Source organism: Thalia democratica, chromosome 2 (genome assembly GCF_965202585.1).
Source record: "Thalia democratica chromosome 2, ktThaDemo2.hap1.1, whole genome shotgun sequence".
Taxonomy (NCBI): Eukaryota; Metazoa; Chordata; class Thaliacea; order Salpida; family Salpidae; genus Thalia; species Thalia democratica.
In genome coordinates this window covers 73,962,341-73,977,953 of record NC_139166.1, presented here as the reverse complement: position 1 = coordinate 73,977,953, position 15,613 = coordinate 73,962,341, and the positions used below count along the sequence as shown (strand labels likewise).

Genomic DNA, 15,613 nt, shown 5'->3' with positions numbered 1-15,613 from the left:
TTGAAGATAAGTTTGTTTGATAAAAATTAACAACAGACTTATAGTTGTCTGTTTCTGATAGTTTCTGTAAAGGAAATTTGAGTTTTTACACACTAAAAGTTTAAGTTGAAATGGCCCTTTTAAAGAAATAAAAATCTATAGCGCCCTATAACAAGTTTATTCAAAAAATTACTATTTAAAACACATAAGACCTTTTTTTGTTCTTTATCAGCAACTCCAAATATTTAGTCCAAGTTTAACAAATTTCAATTAAAAACACTAAGACTTTTTTGTGCTATTCATCTGCAACTCCAGAATATTTAGTGCTTGTTTCAAACTATGACTTTATTACCCACTGTGGCTTTTTTACTGCTCATGGCCCGCCTTTTGATTCTTTTGCTGCTCATGACCACCTGAACATATGTTATGGCTCACTATGGGAAACCCTGGTCTACAACATTTTAATTTCCTGTTTTTGCTTGAAAAATAGAAATGGTAAATATTTAAGTATAATTCTATGATAAGTTGAATAAGGCATAATTTCATTCAAAGCTTTTAATAATTGAACATTATGGCTAAAGTAACCAAATTAGCTAACTAAAACTTAAATTAAACTTAATAGTTTTGATTATCTTTTGCCATCAGAATGCTGACCTTAGAGTTAATTAATTTTTATAGTAAAAATTAAGTATTATTGGTTATAAGGACCTCAACGTTTTTTGTGTATTAAAATGGTGAGACTAAATGGATAAATAAATATTAGAATTAATATCAAAACTTTTTAAACTCATGTTTCATGCATTATTTTAAAATTTCTAGATTATTTACAATTATAAGTTCTAAAAACTTGATATGCAACAAGTTTGTCTAAGTACTAATATAAGTTTTTCTTAAACTTAAATATCATTTTGTAAAACAAAATCCCCACTTTAAGTATTCACTTTAAGTATTCATATACTCTGTGTATGATAAAATTTTTATTTAGATATGTAGATAAGGTTATAAAGATACAATAAACAGGTTATACACATTTAGATTTTAAGTAAAAATAAGCATAGTCTAGGACCTAGGTAAAAAAAATTTTAAACTTGGTAGTATATGGTTTTTTTAATCAACTATAAATAAATATTTTTAACTTTCATTTAAACTAGGTTTTTTTAAGCTATCGTAAACTTTAAAACTTGACTTGATTGACAAAATTATATTTTTCAGAATTTTATGTTTGTTTATTTATAAGAAATTAAATTATCATGTTTTCTGCTACTCTTATTAATTAATTTGCAATCTGCTATACACAGTATAATAAATCCACCTAATTTTACGTAACGTATGTTATCGATTTTTTTATATTTTTAATTCGTTAGTTTTTATTATTTACTTTTGATACTTTCTATTTGTAATTTTTTTTAAACTACATTTGTAAGATTATATCACTATTAGAGACTTGTGTTTAATTTATTTACATTTTATAACATACTAAAAAAGTATATCTTTACTTCAAAACTTTACGTTTTAAAATAGAGGTATAAATAACATTATGATTTGTACTAAAAAAAAACATAAGTAGCTAATTAAAACATTTGCTGTAACTCATTAGATAACATTTTAATGAATAATTATACTATTAAATTATTTAAAACTAACAAAAGAATCTACAGAGTTCATTAAACTAATTACGATATTTATGTTTTCTTAAGCTTATTTACATCCTTTCATGTGGTTTACGATCTTATGGTTATTATTCTTTGCTATTGCGTTCTTTATTTTACTTTTTAGCCCTGCTTAAAATAAATAGCTATTCAAGTTAGGGGAAATTCGGTAAAAACTGATCACACTCATGTTTATGTACACTAGGTAACTGTACTGCTTTGTGTTAAAAGATTGTACTTAATTTGACACTATTTGTATAAGTAGTTTTTCTAAAGTATAGTGTTTTTAATTTATAAGTAAATGTAAATTGCAAACATACAATGCACTTTTACGTACTGCACAAACACATGAATTAGATAGAAATTAAAGTAATTTTATTATATCTTCTTTTAAAATGCTAATTTTTAGAAGACTCTAAAATAAGCTTAATAATGTACATTAACAAATGTAAGCAATATTCTAAAAATGTAAAGTTTTATAGAAACAATTATAATAGTTTAATAAACAAAGCTTTAATAAAGTTTTGTAAGCTGTTGTTTGTAGATTTTTAAATTTTGGGAACTACATATAAAAACAGCTTAGCCATAGTGATATTACTTTTTCAAATAAATATATGTAAAAGTTAAGTTTAATCTAGTTTTTAATTTATTAGTCTGCAAAAATTTTATTGGAAGAGCTTATAAGGCTTTATTTATACTTTTTAATTGAAAAAATGATTATGAGCATAGGGGGTCCGACATTTTTTGTACTAGAAATTACATTGGATGTTATATGAAAGCTTGAAGTACAAAATACAAGCCAGTTTTGATAGAATCAGAAAACCTTATTTAACTTTTGAGATAATGTAATTTTTATAAAAAGTTTTCGGGTCAATTTTCTCGGAAACTTAAAAAATCACTAAAAATCTATCTTCTCCTTCATTTTTCGAACTAGAGACCTAAAATTTTCAGGAAACGTTCCTTTTACAGTTTAGAAAACTTTGAATGTTGGAAGTTTAAAAATAATAAAAATAAATATTTTAGATAATGAAACAAAAAACAGATAGGTCATTTTTTTATAAAAACTTTTATTTTGAAAAAATTACTGCTTTTAATCTTTTTGAAATTTAATAATACACTTTCTGTAAAAACTTGAAGAAGATTGCATAAAAAATGAACGAAGAGATAGATTTTTAGCTAAATAGTCTTTTTTTACGTTTTTAGTTTGCGTCTTCTATTAGGAACCTATTGAGGTCACCAACTTTGATCGCTTTTATCTCAAAAATAACTTTGATTTTTTTCAAGCGGTTAATAATGTCTGATAGCTCCGATAAAACTTCATAAAATAAGATCAACTTGTAAAAATCAAGGTAAACCCTCTATGCCATTAAAAAGCTTCAAAATAAATTTTACACCTTTGCTCTAAAGGTCATAAAAAATCAAATCATAAGGCTTTAATGCAATAAATTTTGTTATAGTTACGTTTTAAAATTTTTTAAGAGTAAAAGCTATTTGTTAAAAAGTTAAAACTTTTAAGTACAGTTCTCGTACTTATTTGAATATTATTAATTCAGTCTCATGTAATCATCTTTAGAAGTTTGAAAAAAGTAGGTAATGGAGGTTTGTGTTGCTTTAAACCAGGTTTTTCCACCCTTGGAGGCCATGAAAAGCAAACAGAGGGTGGGAAGGGAGGGTTTGAGCTTTAAAGGGGCCATGAGGACATAATTTGAAACCTACAATAGATATCCTTGAGTTGATGAAAGGTCTTAGGCGTTTTCAGGTAGTTTTGAAACTTACAGTAGATGTTCTGGACTTAAAAAAAACTAGGTCTTAGGTGTTTTTAATGGTAGTTTTTGAGTAATCTTGTTGGAGGGGACCATTGGTTTTTCGTTTCTGTTTGTGGGGCCTTTTGAAAAAAAAGTTTGAAAAACCCTGTTTTAAACAAATAAGATATAAGCATGTTTAAACTGAATACTTTTGTAAACACAAACATGCTCATTAAACACACTTAACTTACAAAACTAAAACTTGCATAGCAACTGAACCAAATTATTTATGACTTTCTCTCATACTTCTATGTTTAATTGATCATTAGAAAGAAAAAAATGTAAACGCTCACAGCTATGGTCAATGGATTGGTGTGTAGAAAAAACTTTCGGTCATTGAGTCTCACTCTATACACTTTATAACATTTTTTGAGCAGTTTTAATTAAAACAGTCAAAAAAAAACTTAAAATCAATGAAAAATATTATTATTCCATTTGAATATTGATTACACTTTGAAATTATGAAAGAAACATTTTAGGTAGTTTAATTTGACCCTCTCACATCACGACAAGTGTTTAGTAGTAAGCAGTAGACCAGCAAGCAGAAATTGACTTTTTTGTAACTATAAAACACAACTCAATTTTATAGTTTACATAAAAGCTTTACATAAAAAGCTAGGTACGGCTAGATACCTTCTACTCAAAAAAATTTTCGATTATTTTGTGCTTCAAACTTTTAAGAAGCTGTGTAATAATAATAACTAAATCACTTTATTTCATTAAATTTAAGCTAAAGTTAAAATGTACTGTAATAGAAAAGCATCTTAAGGTAATGTTTTTACTCTAAATCAGAGGTACTCACACGGTGCACCCATGTACACTAGTGTGTATGAAATTTAGTTTGGTGTGCATGAAACTTATGTAGCAAAGCACAAAACTTATTTTGAAACTTACAGTATGTATTTGGGAGCAGACATGGTATAATCAAGATGGCAGTTAAATACAGCTGTTTTAATTGTAAACACGCGCTTTAAAGCTCTATAGTAAATTGAGAGAATTTTGGAGAAATAAAAGAAAGTAAAGTGAAAAGTGAGTGGTACGCTGGAGCGCGCTCGAGTTATTCTCTTCATTTAAGAACTTTACAAATAGACGCAAAGTTTTAGCGCAAAAGTGAGAGAGCTAGAAGAAAAAAGAAATTTATAAGCCAAAATCGTACGCTTGAGTAATTCACTTAATTTTAAAACTTTAATAATGCATGTTAATTTTTTAAGTTTTAACTAACTTTCACGTCTTGTCTTATATTTCTTAAAGTCAAAATTTTTTTTTGTTCCTGCAAAAATTTTATTAAAGTGAAAAACTACATAAGTGTTTAATTTACAATTTACTTACTTATTTTAACATTATTTTTATAATGAAAATTTTTATCAAAAATTAATTTGTTTATATACCTTAAATTTTTATTAAATGAAAAAAAATAAGGTCAGTTTAACTGGTTTGTTAAAGATTTAAGCTTAATTTACTTTTTTAAACTAAATTAAAAATATTTTCTGCTATAAGTTTTATAACAACCTAATTATACTAAAGCTTTTGCAGTAAGAATATTCGCAGCTAAAAATGTTAACTTAGTGAAAAGATATTTTATTAGATAATAATGACTATGATATAAAGCAAAGACTGAAATTGTACATTTAAAGGAATTCATGTTAAACTACTTTAATTTGTTTCATAAAATAAAACTTAATTTAAGAGAAAAAAAATCTAAAAGGTTACTAGTATTACTTATTTCATTTATCTTTAAGTTTTAAACCATTTTCAATGTTTAATTTGTAAGTATAGTTAACTAAAAAGTAATTTATTTTTGTAAGTTGCTTATGTACTTCTAGGTTTATTCATTTAATTCAAGTTTCAAAGTTTGTGAAAAAATAAAAACTAGGATATATTGTAATTAAAAAAATTATACAAACCTTCGACACTACAAAATATTATACTAATACAAGCTATATACTCTACATACTTTTTTGATATATATATAAAGAGCTTGGATTAATTTTATATGTTTATTAATAAAAGAACAAGTGCATAACATAAGGGCAGTTTACAGCACTATGACTTAAACTAATTTGTATTGCAATAACTAGCAGTTATGGCAATTAAAAAAAAATCTATATTGGTAAATAAAGAAAATTGTTTAAAAAAAAGCTGAATTGAAGTAAAAATGTTTTGTTTAAAAACCTAAAATTTTATATAAAAATTTTAAAAAATACTAAAGTTAATACGGAAATTTAAAATAACAATTTTAAGTATTAAAAAATACTTAATAAAAACTAAGAAAATGAGAAATTTTAAAGTTTGTTAGGCAAAAGAAATTTAGCATAATACTCATATGATAAAAAATTAGCGCGATTAACGGTTGGATTATTATTGAACTTATTATTGTTACTACAAAATATGTAAAAAAGTACAAATAGTCTAAGAAATTTTAGCAATTAATGAACAAAACTTTGTAAATAAACAAATTTGAAATTTTTGAATAAAATACAGTCACAACAAATTTAAACAGTAGAATGCTTTAACAGTCACTCAAGTAAAAGTGTTTTTAAAATAGTAAATTGACTTTAAATGAAAAGCATTTTTTTTTTTTTTTAAATTAACTGCTTTTTAACACGCAAAAATTTTGTTGAAATTTTATATTACATTGTTTGCTGCAAACATTGTCAAATTTGAAGGTTTAAATTTGCTGTACTCTTCGTTTGTCAAGATTTCATTGACATCTTGGCTTCTTGGTTTGTACAAACTAGACTTACCAACTTCTTCTATCAATGTATCTGAAAGTGGAAATTTGTCACAGCATAACTCCATTCTTTTGCAGGTTGATCTGAGAAAAATAGAATTTATTATAATTTTGGGTAATAATTGGCTTAAGAATGTAAAAAGTAATTGTAGGAATTTTTTATTACTAATGTTTGAATTGAACCTTTGAATGAAAAAGAGTAATTTATAAACCATACATTGAGTTATAATTTTGTACTTTACCAATATTATATTTATGATAAAAATATTCAACAAACAGATTAACACTATACTTTACTTTATCTAAAAAGACAACAACCTATATAATATTTAAATAATAAGCAAACGCCAAGCTTTTTAACCTTGTACAAATAGTTTTAATTAGAATAAAAAATTTAAAAAACTACCTAAACTAAAATTTGTTAAAAAAGTTCTAGTAACTTTTACTAGTGATATATATTATTGAATTTTACTGATAATATACCGATAAATTTAGCAAAAAAATGTTTCAATTCTTATTATGCATTTATTCTTCCCTTATATTTAAAATAAAAGAAAAAAAATTATATAAAACAAATCGTTGTAATACAAAATATTAATTTAATTGGATTACATTAAAAAAAACAAGTTAGTAATAGGGCCTTTATGTCTCCTATAATAAAATATGTTTTTTAAAAGTAAAAATTAAAATGATAAGGTTTGTTGAATAATAACAAAACAAAATTCAAAAATTTCTTGTTTCAAGGATCCGGGTACACAAAAAGACCTCTCGGTCATCGAGTTGCATACCCAACTTTAACTAAAATTAAATAATCTAAATAATGATTAAAAACTTTACAGTTTAAATTACACATTAAAATTTCACTTATATGAAATAAATAGGTTAAAATAAAAAGACATAAATCCAAATACATTAAATTTTTACTTACCTAATAATCATTAAGGAGTTTAACAAAATATGGCCCATATTAGATTGTCTATTGTTTTTCGAGATATTCATCAAGGAAAAGTCTCGCTCAATTTGCGCGTTACTAAAAAGTATCGTTTGTAGTTTCATCATTAACTCCTTAAGTTCTTGGTATTCAACGCGAACACTGCTCCAAAAGTTAACGTTTGTTGATTTATCTGTTAAGAATAAACTGATAACTTTTTATGTACAAAATTCCAGGTATTTTTATGCCTAAAATTTTAACTCCATGTTTTTCCTGGTTTCTAGGTGAAGTGGCAACCCTGCTCGTTAAAGCAACAAATTGCTAATTTATTCATTATTTTCTTTATTAATTAAAATTTTTGCTGTTTAATAAATATTATAATAATTAAATCATTCTCCTTATTAGAAAAATAAAATCAACAATATTTTGACATATTTCTTAAACTATTAAATAAAAGTCAACACAAAAATCAAATATATGTTAGAAATGAAACTGACTTAGTTTACTAGAACGAGTTTACTGTATAATTATTAAAAAAAATCATAGTAATTCTAACTTTAATTTTATGTAAATTTTAATTTATTAACCTATTAAATTCTGTAAAATAAAAACTTTTTCCTTTAACTGTCATTAAACCTAGTTACATCTGAGTAATCTAAAAATGTCCAACTCATTGCATAACAAAATATTTTCTTTTACAGCTAACGTGTTACAAGAATTAATCTATATTAAAAAAATAAAACAAAGAACAATGTGTTTAAAGCTTATTTCATGTTTGAAATTTAAATTTAATAAGCTTTTAGTATTAAAATATTTTTATATTCAACAGAATGTATGTAAATAAATAACAAATTTAAACTTAATTAAATTAACAAAGCTTAAAAGTTATTTTCTTACCTAGAAAACTTTGTCCAGCAGTATCTGTACTCTCATCCAGATAGAAAGAACAATGCTTCACCATAAAATCAGTTATGATTAGTCTTCTGCAAATTGGTGCGAGAGTATTGCACAGAATCATTTTTGCTTTCCTCCTTTTAAGCGTTGCTGATTCGTGAGCTGTCCCAAGTGTCTTCATGACATCTATCTGGTGTTCGCCTGCTAGCAAGTTCCCGTGAAGAGCTTGTTGCAATGCTAACCGGACTTCTGTCTGGCGTACGTTTTCTTTAAGGAAATTGTTGAATTGCTGTTTAAAAGATTTTTCCATCTTAAACTGATTTATTGAGTTGTGGTTATTTGTGACTGGAGATGCGCGTTTATGTCGGTCAGAATAAGAATGAACTTTTAAGTTGCTCTTTTTTGCTTGTAGTTCTACATTGCACCACTTGCAAAAAGCTTTAGTTTCACAATTTGTTGGAGCAATCCAATCTAATAAGTAAAACAGCATTACACATAGTTGACATAACAGATATAACTAATAAAACATTAAACACTATTTATATTTGTTTATAAATAAGTTGTGTATCTAATATTTATTTTATTAATAAGTGAACAATTGAGATTTCAATGATTTAACAAAAACGTTTCACAATAAACTAAACAGTTTAATAGATGTAATAGTGTTGCCTTGTATTTTCAAATTTTTTTCAAAGTATTCCAAAATTCTTACAGAATTTTAAAAGTTCACAATTTTAATCTTTATTTGGTCGAAAATTAGGTTCAAAGTAAGATACTGTGTTAAACAGTATGACAACATTAAAAAGATACTTTAAACTTACAATAAATGTGTTGGTAGATAAAAAATTTTTAGATGAAGAAAAAAAATATTATTTATATTATAAATTTTTGTGTCAAATCGAAAATATAACTACTGACAATGTTTAAAATGTTAAAATTTCCAGGTTTTTTTTTAATTTGAAGTTTTTCCGACTTTTTTTCAAAAATACAAACATTCCTGGTTTTTTTTTTTGGGTTAATTTGACAAATTATAGGCTTCCAGGTAAAGTGGCTAGCCTGATGTAAGCATCACAGTTCAACTTGAGCTAATTAAGTATGTATTTACTTTTAAAACGTGCTTTTTAAAGTTTTGTTTCACTACAAGATCAATAAATAACAATTTTTTTTTAATTTATTTATTCTCAATTAATAAAAGCTTTAGTTAAATCTATCTTATAAATCTAAGCTTACAAATGGGATAATAAATTTGCTTATAATAAAATTGTTATTTATATCACAACTTTTATCAAAAATTTATATATAAATTTAATCAATGCAGTGAAATAATTCTTTTTTGAAATAAAAAAACTAAGTATATCTGTCTAGTAATTAAATCAGTCAAAGCTAATCTTCTTAGCATTTATAAAATAGTAAATAAAAATTTTCTTTTTGTAATTGAAAGCAATATACTAAAAAATTTTATAAAGAATTCTTGATATTACCACAAACCATTTGTCAGAAAAATGTTTTTAATATTCAAATAAATGTATTTTATGACAAAAATTAAAATTTTTTTTTTGTTTAACAAACAAAAATCATGATAATTTGTAAGGTGTAAAACCAAAAAATTGTTGTAAATAAATAATAAATAAATGTCACCGCCTTATGGCCTTTATGAACCATTTTACTTAAATAATAAAATTAGAAATTCAATTATTGTCTATGAAGCGAACTTTGTTTTATACTAACAAATTTTGGTTTTAATTTTATAATAAAATTAACAGTTTAATTTGTGTGTTGTTATTATAAAATGTATTTTAAGTATATTTATTTAAATAAAGTAGTCAAAGGTTAGTACTAAAGTAAAAAAAATGTCATGCTAAAGTATTGTTAATTATTAAATTATTAAAACAAAATGTTAATTTTTAGGTAAAAAGTGAATTGGAATTTTTGACTTTAGATGATAAAATTTTTTGTGTATTATTGAAATAAAATTACAAAAAATACTTTAAAAACTATTTAAAAATTATTTTTTTTTCAAAAATTACAATAGAAAAAATAATTTAATTCAATAAAAACATGAGAACTTTCCTTTATAATATTTAATAAAAAAGCTCAGTATTAAAAAAAAATTGTTGTTGAATTCAAAATTGAAATACTCAAATGTGTATTCTTAAATACTACAAATTGTTAGAGATAAAAAAACCTTTTAACTCATAAACAGATTCCCAAGATTTCTGGTACCTCATCTTTTTAGGTGGTGGAAAATCTAAAGTTGGTAAATCTTCTTGGTCTGGAATTTCATCTAAAATAATTTCAACGGTTGTTACCTACGAAAATGTAACTGCTAAAGTAATGTGTTTAGTGTGTAACTTAATAACTATTTGTAAATCCAAGAAAAAAAACAACATTAGAGACTTACCTTAACTACTACAGAATAGCATGGTTGCCACAAGTCAAGCTGAGAAATTATTCCTGACTTTTCCTGACTTTTTCCTGACATTTTACTAAAGTTTTCCTGACTTTATTCAAGATTTTTCTGACTTTTTACTATAATTTTACTAAAAAAGGCATTGAAAATTAAGTAATTTTGTAAAATTTAAGGAACATTTTGCAATTTTAGTCTGACTTTAAAGAATTTTTAATTAATTTTTCACTAATCGAAGGCTTTGAAATAAAAGGAAATAAATAAATTTGAACTGACAATATCTGAGGTTTTTATAAATTTTTTTCCTGAATTTTTCCTGAATATTTTCAAAAACCCCCCATTTTGACCTGAATTTTCCTGACTTTTGTCATTTTTCTTAGTTTTTCCTGATTTCCTGAATTTTCCTGACTATGTGGCAACCCTGAGAATAGCCACCTGATTTTTATTTAAATTTTTTACATGATTTCAAAAAATCTTCAAAAATACACATTTTAGAGTCTAGCTTTAGTTTAAAGTTAAATTTATTGTAATAAACTGTTTGGAATAGTACAAGGTTGCCACTCATGTTTATAAATTTTTCCTGGTTTTTCAAATCTCTATAGGCTTTTAAAATTACATGTATTTTGGTTTATTTTCAGTTTAAAGTTATGTCTAATATAAAAAACTGTGTTAAATAATAAAAAAACATTGTATATGTACTATAAAGTTAATTAAAATGTGTATTATAACTAAAAAATTTTAATTGAAATCTTATTTATATGATAGTTTTTTTGTGTCAAGTTAAAATTGTACTACTTAACATGCTGAAATTGTTAAAAACTGAATGTTTTTCTAAGTCTTTGGTTAAAAATTTCTCAAATTCCAGGTTTTTTTTTGCCTTAGTTGTTAAGTATCAGGTTTCCAGGTAAAAACAGATTTCCAGGTAAAGTGGCAACCCTGATAGCATAAGCCATTGAAAAATACTTAAGTTTATTGAAATGCGTTTTATGAAAAAAAATTTTTTTTGTTGATAAAAAAAAACTTATTTATATGAAATATTTTTGAATCAAGTTAAATTTTATTACCGAACTATGTAAACTTGTTAAGAATTTCAGGTTTTTTAGGTTTATTGTTAAAAAATGTAGGTTTTTTTTAAATTATATCTAATTTCAGCCTTGCTAAGGTTTTAATTGCCTTAATTGTCAAAGTACAGAATTTTTAATTTCTAGGTAAAATAGCAACCCTATAGTTATTATCCACTCTTTAAATAATTTCCTGACTTTTTATTACAATTTTCCTGACTTTTCTAAATCAAATTATCAATTTAAACAAATAATATAATACATATTCAAACACTTGGAATTAATAAAGCCTTCAATTTTATATTTCAGTTTATCAATATTTATAAAATTAGTAGTAAATATTTTACCCTTATTTATGTAAAAAATATTAAAAAACAACTATTCTACAATAAACTATAAATAATTAAACTTAACCATGAAGTTCACCTCTTTTATAATTTATTTTAAAAATTTAAACAATTTTGAAAAAATTATAATGAGGTAAATTATAAACATAAACTTATTACCCAAAACACTAAACCTAGTGTTTAATTAGAATGAAATTATTTATTTACTTAAACAAAAAACAATTCAATTCTAACATATGCTAGATAAACAAACTTATGTGTATTATCATTGTTTTACTAAAAAATGCTACAGATTATCAAACTGCTTACAAAAACTGTTTGTTCTAGTAGGATAGTTTAAAAAAATTTTAATAGAAACATTTTGCAGTTTTATAAAGGATATTCATTTAATTTTACCAGATGAAGGCATTAAGTAATTTTGTAAAATTCTTGGAAATTTTTTCAATTTTAATCACACTTTGAAGAATTTAAATTAATTTTTTACCATTCAAAGACTTGTTTTTTAATATAAGGAATTCAGTGAATTTAAACTGACAAAATCTGTTTTTTTTTAATATTTAGTCAAACTTCCTGACTGTTTAAAAAAAAAAACCTTACTATTCTTGTTATTTATCTTTTTTTTCTGCTTTTCCTGAGTTTTTTGACTTTTCCTGACCTTGTTTCAACTCTGCTTAATTTACAAAACTAGTTTTAAAAACCTTGAGTTGTACACTAAAACTTTCAAGTATAATATTTTTTTAGATAAACTACCTAATTATAATAAAAAAAGACTCAATAAATTTGTCACATTAAAAATTTTAAATAGATTTAATCTAAGCAAATAGTAGTTTCAAGTTTGTAAACAAAAATAATAAATTATATTCAAATTACTTTTAAGTGAAATCTATGTCTTAATAAAATAATTTATAATGAATCTTAAAAAATTATAATAATCAAACTTTATTTTTAAGTTTAAAAATTCAAATAATTTGATAAAAGTAGGATATAAGAAAAAATAATTTGTCTATTGCATCTAATTTTTGGAAAAAAAAATCAAATAATAAATTAATTTAACATCGATTAGTTCCAAAGCTACAATGTTTTTAGTTTATTAACCATTTAAATAAGTGGAAGATACTTTTCTTTAATTTTTCTAACCAAACATTACCTACTACTACAAGGTTAATAGGTAGTTATGATTAAATTAACAATAAAGTGAATAAAATTAACCTTATGAAAATAAAAAACATAAACTTACATTTAAGGCATTCATACTTATAAAAACAATATGCTTTTAAATATGTTGGTGTAATTGAATATATGAAACTTTTATGTTCTCAACTTGTAAAATACAGCTTTTGCTTTCATAAGAAATTTTAATTCTATTGCCATGCTTTTTATTTTTTATTCTACTGCGGGGATTTTGTGCTCTGCGATTTAGCATCTCTGTTTGGGAGTTAATGATGATAACAAATAAAAATTTTCTTAGGCTTATTTGAAGGAAAATTTTACTTGTTTATACTAGGTAAAACGGAAAAGTTTTAAGTTTATTTACTACGCTTTTGAGGAATTTTAAGATTTGGGTTATGATTTGCACATATTTAAATGTTGTAGTCTAGTGCGCACGAAATTTAATTTTTGGAAGGCCACTGCTCTAAAAAAGTTTTAAAAAAAAGTATTATAAGAGCTATAAACTATCTGAAATAAACTCAAAGTTCTTATATTTTTTATATTTTCAGCTTAAATATTTTAGTTGTAAGCTTATGTTAATAATATTTATAGTAGCAAACTGTTTGATAGTGTTTTACAGTATTCTCATAAACTAACATGAATATCAACTAATTGTAAATTTTGTTTATAGTTGTCAAAATACTAAAATCCCTGAGTAATTTTTTTTTTTCTTAAGATTAAATAAATAATTTAAAATAACACCTTGTTTTAACACATTTAGTTTATTTACAAAAACAAACAGTCTTAATGGACAGCAAAAAGCTAACAAATATATTCAATATATACAAAAAGGGGTTGAAAATTTAGTTTTTGAAATTTCAATTTTTTATAGTTCTAAATAATTTTTAACATTATTTATTAATATTTCTTTTAGGTTATCTTAAACACCACAATTATCATTGTTAATTTGATCTTCTTGTATTTAAATATATTAAAATTTCATTTATTTCTTAAAGAAATTTCTGGAATGTTTTTTTATATTTTTAAACTTACTAAAAAATCTTAACTTAAGCAGTAGAGAACAATTTTGTTTATTAAACAGTTTTACTGATGATTTTTTTTCTCATAATATTAACTAGTTATATTTTTTTTCCATTTTGTTCAATTTTGTTAAATTCTTTAAATCATATAGATTTGCTTTGAAGTGAAATAAAAATGAAGACCCTCAAAACATTTGGTCCGCAACATGTTGAACAAAAAAAAATTTCGTTCATTAAAATAATATTTATGACTTAACTTTTAATTTATAACCTTATATATAATAATAACACCTTTTGGAATTAAATTAAGTGAAAACTAACTTAATCAAAACTAAAGGATTTTTTAACCAACCAAACACTAAATCAGTATTGCACTGTCTATTGAACTAAAATATATTTTGAAATATTTGATTTTAAGACCCTGTGCAAGTAAAAAGTTTTAAAAAAACTCATATTAAATAACCAAAAGGTATATTTTATCCACACTAGGTAATTTTTATTCCAAACAATTTTTTTTTAATCTTAAGCTTAATATTTTTATTAGTATGTTAGAATTTGTTGAAAGCTATTAACAAACAATTTTTGAGTGACATTTATTTCCTGAAAATGCATTTAAAAGTTAAGTTTTAAATAAAACAACAATATATTTTACATCCTATAACAACAATTAAAAAACTAACTTTTGTTAATTTTATAGCAAATAAATATGCATTTATGTAAAAAGACTAAAGTATAGTTTTATTAAACTGCAAACAGTTTTGCCACCCTTCTTTCTGGAGGACAATTAGAAAAAAGTTTTGAATAATGATTTTATATTTAATACTTTATTTTCCAAATTGTTGATATAAAAGTTTCATTTTCTAAGCCCAATTTAGTTGATAGTTTTCTTAAAAGTTTTAGGTCACCGTTTGTTAAAAATAAAAATTATATTGAAAACTATAGAAATATTTTTACATAAACTAACAATAACTTTTAACTACTTGTTTTTAAATATAATTTGAGAAAAAAAGTTAATATGGTGTAAACAAATAAAGTATTTGTTAGTATTTTAAAAGAAATTAAAATACTACTAAATACAATACTAAAATATTTACAAAATTTATTTAGATGATATAAAACATAATATTATTTTAAAAGTATCAAAGTATACTTATTGTATAGAAAATATTTTTTTTAATTAAAAAACTATGTACAACTAACTACTTTTTTGTTTGTAAGTATAAGTATTGAAAATTTTTCTTAACACGAAAATATTTTTCAATTAAAAAAATCAACATAACTTTAACAACAATTTTACGAAGTATATTTACTCACAGGCTAGTTGATATGAAGCTTCTGAAAAAATTAGTTTTAATTTTTCTTATGCTTTTGAGCGGTTTGCGTGGAGGGTTTTGCGGTGAAAAGGAAGGTAAAGTTTGTTTGAAGCAAATAATTTCGCTGTACAGTAACCTCTCGTATCTTTATGCACTCATGACGATACGCACTCTCGTATAGTTACGCATTTTGGGTTCAACAAATTCGAAAAATAAAAATGTTAATTATACTAATATAGCACAAATTATTTTATTGTACATTTTTATTTTAAAATATTTTTTAAATGCTAACTGACCTCTCTATATC

At 23.7% G+C, this 15,613-nt stretch overlaps 1 protein-coding gene across 2 annotated transcripts; it reads right to left on the bottom strand.

Annotated features, from left to right (window-relative positions):
• Positions 1–6,030: 6,030 nt before the first annotated feature.
• Positions 6,031–13,218, bottom strand: LOC145829629 (uncharacterized). 2 transcript variants are annotated; one of them, XM_082937477.1, is made up of 4 exons: positions 13,042–13,218; positions 10,175–10,298; positions 7,993–8,460; positions 6,031–6,248 (listed from the first exon to the last, which is right to left on the bottom strand). In XM_082937477.1, exons 1-4 carry the CDS (start codon positions 13,054–13,056, stop codon positions 6,190–6,192), a joined length of 666 nt encoding a protein of 221 aa, XP_082793603.1. In that variant the 5' UTR covers positions 13,057–13,218; the 3' UTR covers positions 6,031–6,189. The 2 variants fall into 2 exon arrangements, with proteins under 2 accessions (XP_082793603.1, XP_082793604.1); XM_082937478.1 differs by having other exon boundaries at positions 10,175–10,273.
• Between the last annotated feature and the right edge of the window lie 2,395 nt (positions 13,219–15,613).

What these genes read in the sequence shown, in the direction of transcription:
- LOC145829629 (XM_082937477.1), bottom strand. An exon ending in ATCTGTTTATGAGTTAAAAG is followed by an intron (nt 8,461 to 10,174) that starts GTTTTTTTATCT and finishes TTTACTTATTAG; the next exon opens with ATTGGATTGCTCCAACAAAT. An exon ending in TGCTGGACAAAGTTTTCTAG is followed by an intron (nt 6,249 to 7,992) that starts GTAAGAAAATAA and finishes TATTTTTCTCAG; the next exon opens with ATCAACCTGCAAAAGAATGG.